Source organism: Fukomys damarensis, unplaced genomic scaffold (assembly GCF_012274545.1).
Source record: "Fukomys damarensis isolate Sample0158 unplaced genomic scaffold, DMR_v1.0_HiC HiC_scaffold_33, whole genome shotgun sequence".
Lineage (NCBI taxonomy): Eukaryota > Metazoa > Chordata > Mammalia > Rodentia > Bathyergidae > Fukomys > Fukomys damarensis.
The window spans coordinates 54,493,694-54,500,523 of NW_022900945.1; the positions used below are offsets into that span (position 1 = coordinate 54,493,694).

A 6,830-nucleotide genomic window follows, 5' to 3' on the forward strand; every position below is an offset into this window, starting at 1 on the left:
CAAGAGAGGGGCGTGGCCCAGGCAGTTGCAGTCACCCGTGGTCCCCTAAGCGCCTGGACGGCCATGTGATGCGGGGGAGAGCTAGGGCAGCCCAGAACCTGGGCTGGGCCTTAGTGGAGGTAACAGTGGATCCTCCAACCACAACACAGAGGGCAAGGATGGGCAGGCGCTGGGCAGGTGCTGGGTGATCCAAAGCCACCTAGGAACTGACCGGGCAGAACAGGGTCAGACAATCGGGGGACACTAGGGAAAGTCCAGGTGAGGGCAAGTCCACTCTCTGGGGTCTGTCCACCTGCCCCTATGAAGAGCACCATGGAAAAGATTAGATGGACCTGTGAGTGTGGCATTGGGCCCCTTTTGTCCACGCTGCTATTTAGTCTCCTGGAGGTCTGGGCCGTTTGCCTGTGGACTGGTCTAAACCCCAAGCATCCTGCCCTGCCGGGCCCCTTCCGAGTGTACTCTCTCCTGGGATCTTCCTGTCTCGGCCTCAGAACACCTGCTGATCCAGGCACCCTCTCCTGTGGAAAGCACCCCTTTGGGGAGCCTCTGTTAAAGGCAGCCTTGCCGTCAGAGCAGGCAGAGCGCCACCTGTGGTAGCACTTACACGTCTTTGTACTTCAATTCACTCAGCCACGAAGCCTTTTGGGGAACATTTATTGAGTGCCCAAGGTAAACAATACCGAACATAAACAGGAGTCCTGCCTTCAGGAAGCATCCAGTCTAGTGGAGAGGCTGAAACAACACAGTGACCACATGAGGGAATAAGAAACCAGTGTGGTGCTTGGCCCCTGCTGGCCTTGGATAGGGATGTCAGGCATGCAGGAGGGACACTGTGGCTTGCAAGGCCCTGGGAGGAGGAAGTGTGGTAGACAGCAGGACCCGGGCACCAGTGTGACCAAAACAGAGTACTAGGGACACAGTTCAAGATAGAGCTGGACAGACCAAGAGGCGGGGCCCCAGGGCTTCAGAGGCCTTTGGAGCTTCTGGCTCTGGCCTGGAGGCACCCAGGAGACTGGAAGCCTTTCGCAAGCCAAACCAGGGTGTCTGAGCCTTGTGTGGAGTGGCATGAATGCAGGAGACCAGGGAGGGGCCAGTGCCACAGCTAATGGGGTCAGCTGCTCCCTGGCTAAACAGTGAGTGCCCGAGGCCAGGACCTGCACTGCACACACACACCCACACACACCCACACACACACACACACACACACACACACACGAGTGCCCTGCAGGGTGTGTACAGAAAAGATACCCATTACATATTTTAAAAATCAATCTCATATCAGAGTCATCAAGCAGCACTCACCCACCAGTCTATCTACACGGGGCCCTGGGGGCCTTGAGGAGCAGTGGGTCTGAGTCCCAGAAAGGGAACTCAGGCATCCTGCCAAGCACTGCCTCCCCTGGTGGAGCCTGGAGTGAGGCTCCTAGCTCTCCCTCAGTGCCTGCAGTAAATGTGTTCATGTCGCAGCCTGCCATCCTCTCCCCATGCCTGGCAGTGTACACAAAGCTCTGTCCCCGGCTTGGGCAGCAAGGGCCAGGCGTGCTGGCCTCTGCCATGCCATCTCGGCTCTTCAGCGGTCCTGGTGCCGAAGAGGAGGCGATGGGGGATGCCGTACTGGAGGCAAATCATAGTGTCCGGGGATGTGGCTGTTCTTGGGTGAGTCGTAGTGGCCAGGAGGCAGGCCTGGAGGAAGAGGGGGCTGGGAGGACACGGAGTCTCGATCTGCAGACAGAAGGGACCGGATGAGAGTGGAGGCTCCTCTGCCTCCCACCCATCACCTCCTCCAGCAGCCCCGTCTGCCCAGCCGGAAGCGGGCATGCATGGATAGGGCATAGTCATCCCTGAGCCAGAGCCTCTCCAGCTCTCAGCAGCCTGTAAGAAGCCACCTCTGCCTGTCCCCTGGCAGGATAAGAGGACACTCTGTCCCCTGATTTGCTCCCCACCCATCAGGTGCTACCCCACACCACTTTGATTCATCAGCCTTTGAGAGCAGAGCACCCTACAGATAGCAAAATAGGCTCCGAGGGGCAGCATGGCACCCCAGCCTCCCCTGGTTAGAGTCCACCGCCACACTATGCCACCTCCTGTTCTCTCCTCCGCCTTCTGTTCCTCTCGCTGTGGTCCCTACACCCAGGGGGTGCTCACCATGGGCCAGGGGGCTGGGCTGCTCGTAGGTGCCACTGTCCCGCTGGGGCTGGGGCTGCCATGGCCGCTGTTTTGGGGGAGATCCTGAGGGGGGGCCTTTCATCTCCACGTAGCTGCTCTCCCGGGGGCACCCGGGCAGGATGGGCAGGTCTCGGATAGTGGCGTATGGGTTCTCACTGCTCAGGGAAGCCAAGCTGGCCCCCAGCCCCTCTTCAGAGACATCCCCTATGGTTGGAGGAAAGAATTCAGCTTCCATGGAGACACTGGCTGCTGTACCAGGCTCTCCCTTCCCTTGCTGCCCTGTGTCTTTACCTTTATTGGAGATCGGGCCCGGGCCGTTCCCACGCCTGTAGCTATAGCTGTAGCTTCGGTCCAGTTGGCTGCCACCTGAGGGGAGGCAACCTGCAGTCAGGCCCCAGTCCCCTCCCACTAGAACTGGGCCCCTCTTCCGGCACACACCAGACAGGGACGGCACAGATGGACCTGCTCGGGAGCTATGGCCCCCCCAGCCCCTACCCCTGTCCAGAGACCTGGGGGGCTCTCCCGGCGGTGCTTCCAGTCAGCAGGCAAGGTGGCATGGCTGTCCTGCCTGTGTGCTCCACCTGGCCTCTCGGGTGCCTGGAGGCTGGCGAAGAGCGCACCTCCGGGAACCTGAGGGGCAGTGCCATAGAGAGCAGACTCAAGGACCGGCTTCCCCAGAGCCAGGTGTGCACCCCCCTGCAGTGCGGGGCCCCTCACTGACCTTGTTTGGGGGCGGGGGGTTGGGGGAGCACTGTGACAGGGTGTGGTAGCTGGGGTTGGAGTAGTAGTGACTGTAGCTGGGAGGGACATCTGCAGGACAGGCAGAGCGGAGCTCAGAGACCAGAAGACCAGTAACTCAGCCCCCTGACCGCCCTGCCTTCCTCCTCCCTAGCTTCCACCCTGCACCCCGTCTGCCCACACTTCCTTTGTGCTGCACGCCCTGGCGCCAGCTCACCTGGCATGACATACTCAGAGCCGTCCAGCCGCCCGCTGCTGTAAGCCACTGCCAAGTGCTGGTGCTCCTTGCCCTTTTGCCAGTGGCGGTAGCCAATGAAGAGTGCTAGGAGGGCCACAACAAGGGACCCCAGCACTGCAATGCCAATCACCGCACCCAGGGAGTTATAGGCCACTGGAGAGGTAGGCATCATGGTAAAGGGCTCCTGGCTTCCTGTGTGAGGTGGGGTGGATACTCAGGATGGCATCGGAACTCTGCTGGTGAGCTTGGGTACATGCCTAGGAGAAGTGCCCGGCAGGCAGCAGGGCCCTTGGTCCAACTTCCCTGGGGACAACTCACCAATCCTGCAGGGTGCACCACTGAACCCAGGGGGACACACACAGGCCCCGCTCTCTGGGTGGCACTTCTCGCCAGGGCCACACTGGCATGGCAGGGAGCAGTTGGCACCAAACATCCCCAGAGGGCAGCCTGAGAAGAGAGCCCAGGAGGTAAGCCGGGGTCACAGGGGTCAGGAAGCCACAGCTTCCTCCTGGCAGGGGCTGAGTTGAAACACAAAGTTCCCTGCTGTGGGTACCTTCCAAGCAATGCTGTCCAGTCCAACCTGGGGTACAGGCGCAGCTCCCGTCCTGGGGATGGCAGGTCCCACCATGGTGACACTGGCAGGACTGGGCACAGTTAGTCCCCCACTGGCCTGAGGGGCATGCTATAGGAGACAAGGGGCCTATTGTGGGTGGGTCCTCCTCTTCTGGACCAACTCTTGTCTCTTAAATTTTTGTTTTCTTCCTTTTGAGACGATCTCACTATGTAGCCCAGGCTGCCCTCAAGCTTGCAGCAATCCTCCTGCCTCAGCCTCCCAAGTACTAGGATTACAGGCGTGCACCACGGCTCCTGGCTCACTGAAGTCTTTCACTCGGCCTTAGTCTCCAAGAGACAGTGAGGCTTCAGATGGTATCTGTGCACCAGTGACTCACACTAAGTTTACATCAGCCTCATCTGTCTGCTGAATGCCTGGCCTATGTGTCTACCCACCAAATCCCCACTGCACTCAGCTGCCTAACAGCCACTAAAACTGACACACCCAGGCCTGACCACCACGAGTTCCTAAACTACTTGGGAATTGTTAGGTCTGGACTTGCATTCCTGTTTTTGTTTTTGTTTTTCAGACAAGGTCTTGCTATTAGTTCAGGCTGCCCTGGAACTCACTAAGTAGCCCAGGCTGGCCCTAAACTCACAGCAATCCTCCTGCCTCAGCCTTCCGAGTGCTAGGGTTACAGGTGTGTGCCACCATGCCTGGCTGTGTTTTGTTGTTATAACCTAAGAAAGAAGTAACACCAATCCCATTTAATGCATTATTTTTCTGTGGCAGACACCAGCAAGTAACCAGTGTTACTACTGAATTCTGTAGACAAATTCTTCCCCAGATAAGTTCCTTCTTCACTCTGCCTGCTGGGAAGTTTAATTCCAATCTTTTGCATGGCAATAGCCTCTGTGTCCTCTTTTCAAAACTTGCTTTAAATTCTGTTTTGTCTTTTCCATGATCATCATCATATATTTATGTAGGAAAGAGTCCATACATAAATACATATGTACATAGAAAATTGTACAACACAAACAGAACATGTCCAAAGTTGACACAGGATTTCGCTGCTTCCATACAACAGGGCTTATGTCAGAGGCAGGGAGCACTTTTCCCAATATCCACTGCCGCACCTCAGCACCTGGACCCAGTACCCAGCCTGGGGGTGCCGCCCAGCGGAAATCTGTTCACACCGTTTACATCAATAACTGAGCCAAGACCAGACCACAGACTTTCATGCCGGGGAGCAGGGAAGCCCAGGCCTCCTCTCCTCGCCCACCCCCAGCACGCACACTCGGACACAGGAGCCGTCACATACGCTGGGAGCAGTCTGGGCCTGTCCAGCCAGCCAGGCAGTAGCAGGTCCCGTCCACAGGGTGGCAGGAAGAGTGGTTATTGCACTTGCAGGGCATGCAGCGTTTGCCATAGCGGCCGGGCTGGCAAGCTGGGGAAAGGGGGACACGTGACTGGGGGTGGGGGCAGCCTGAGCAGCCCTCAGTGCCACTGCCCCCTCCATCCTTCCCTCTGTGCTGTCCTGAAGGTCAGAGTCAGGCCAAGAGCCCAGGAGGGGCCGGGCTGGGCTCTGGCATCTGACCCTGCGCGGAACCCTCCTGCCAGAGGGACGGGTGGGAGCAGGGAGCCTCACGTCTCTGGCAGGAGGGGCCTCGGAAGCCAGGTGCACACACACAGTTGCCATTCTCGGGGAGACAGGTGCCCCCGTTCTTGCAGGTGCAGGCGTTGCTGCAGTTGGCTCCCCAGAAGCCCTCAGGACAGGGCAGGTGGCAGCGGGTGCCTGTGAGAGAGAAACAGGGTGAACCTGGCGCTGGGCCCTCCTGGTCCACAGGGGCACTTCCTGTGGGCCACGTCCCCAATACCTCTCCAGGAGGCCCGTGACCTGAACGTCTAGAATGCTCACCTGTCCAGCCGGCCTGGCACTGGCAGTGTCCACGAACAGGGTCGCAGCCATCAGCGTGGTCACAGTCACAGTGGGTAGCACAACCTTTGCCAAACTGCCCCTTCTTGGCAAGAAGGCAAAGGATGCGAGAGGCCGGTCAGCTGCGGTGCTGTGCCCTCCCTCCCCCCAGGCACACAGGCTGTGGGCTCTTACCAGGCAGGGTAGCTGGCAGTGGGCCCCACGCCACCCAGGGGTGCAGGTGCAGGCTCCAGTTTGGGGGCTGCAGACGCCTTCATTGGCACACTGGCAACTGGCATTGCAACCGAAGCCCCAGGTTCCGGTTGGGCAGGGCACAGAGCAGTTACCACGCCGCCAACCTGGAAGGGGCCTGCAGGTGAGCAGCTGCCCTCCTGATCAAGCTCTGGCTGCGGCAGCCTCTTCGCTACGAGCCAGGGTGCTCACGGCACCACACAAGACACAAGCATGTGAGCCATTAGACGTCTGAGGAAGTGCTGGAGGAGGGATGTGGCAGACACAAAGCCGGGGTCCACGCTAGCACCACACACACAAACAGACAAAACCCCATCAGCTTACAGAGGCCTCGGCAAGTAACTGAGGGCGTGATCCAGATCGTGTGCAAGACAGTCGAGAGAGACACAATGTTTGTTAAATTCGGTAGAGACCCAGCCAAACAAAAGACAGATGTATGAGTACAGCCCAAAGGTCGCCAACGTGCCACACCCGCAGAGCGTGGGGGCCTTTCTGGCGCTGCCACCGTTTGGGGTATTTTGGATGTGTGGGGTTTTTTGCTTTACTTTGTTTCGCTTCTGTTCTTTTTCCTGGGAATTGAACTCCAGGCTTCCAGAGGAAGCCATTCTCACCGAGCTACATTTTCGGCCCTTTTTGGATGTTTCGTTTTGACACACGGTATCGCTAAACTACCCAGGCTGGGCTCGAATTTACAGTGTCCCTGCCTCAGCCTCTTGAGCAGCTGGGCTTACAGGTGCGTACATATGGCTTACTGTGTATCTGTGTAACTGAGGGTGAGAAATGTTTACCAGTTAGGTGCATTGCGGCCTGCGCCTTTAAGGACCAGTACGAGTTTTACGATTTTAGAAAAGCAAAGTAAATATTCCAGGAAGGAAATAGCCTGGATACTTTCCCACAGCCCAGCTGCTGCCCGGTCAACTCCGCCCTCATCCTGCAGCCTCTGCCCTCCCTGGCCCCGCCCCCGCGGT

General features: G+C 58.2%; 2 protein-coding genes across 2 annotated transcripts in view; both read right to left on the bottom strand.

Annotated features, from left to right (window-relative positions):
- Lrrc71 (leucine rich repeat containing 71) overlaps positions 1 to 715 on the bottom strand; it is a 10,403-nt gene extending 9,688 nt beyond the window's left edge. The window contains exon 1 of the mRNA XM_033758082.1: positions 681 to 715. Coding sequence (XP_033613973.1) covers positions 681 to 715 — 35 coding nt within the window. The remainder of the gene's footprint in view (positions 1 to 680) is intronic.
- The window catches only part of Pear1 (platelet endothelial aggregation receptor 1), an 11,420-nt gene continuing 5,233 nt past the window's right edge, over positions 644 to 6,830 (bottom strand). The window contains exons 9-21 of the mRNA XM_033758083.1: positions 6,651 to 6,675; positions 5,806 to 6,002; positions 5,614 to 5,716; positions 5,344 to 5,490; positions 5,017 to 5,142; positions 3,696 to 3,824; positions 3,461 to 3,589; positions 3,122 to 3,334; positions 2,888 to 2,976; positions 2,676 to 2,796; positions 2,458 to 2,532; positions 2,146 to 2,370; positions 644 to 1,722 (exon numbers count right to left, since the gene is read on the bottom strand). Coding sequence (XP_033613974.1) covers positions 1,571 to 1,722; positions 2,146 to 2,370; positions 2,458 to 2,532; positions 2,676 to 2,796; positions 2,888 to 2,976; positions 3,122 to 3,334; positions 3,461 to 3,589; positions 3,696 to 3,824; positions 5,017 to 5,142; positions 5,344 to 5,490; positions 5,614 to 5,716; positions 5,806 to 6,002; positions 6,651 to 6,675 — 1,731 coding nt within the window. The 3' untranslated portion in view covers positions 644 to 1,570. The remainder of the gene's footprint in view (positions 1,723 to 2,145; positions 2,371 to 2,457; positions 2,533 to 2,675; positions 2,797 to 2,887; positions 2,977 to 3,121; positions 3,335 to 3,460; positions 3,590 to 3,695; positions 3,825 to 5,016; positions 5,143 to 5,343; positions 5,491 to 5,613; positions 5,717 to 5,805; positions 6,003 to 6,650; positions 6,676 to 6,830) is intronic.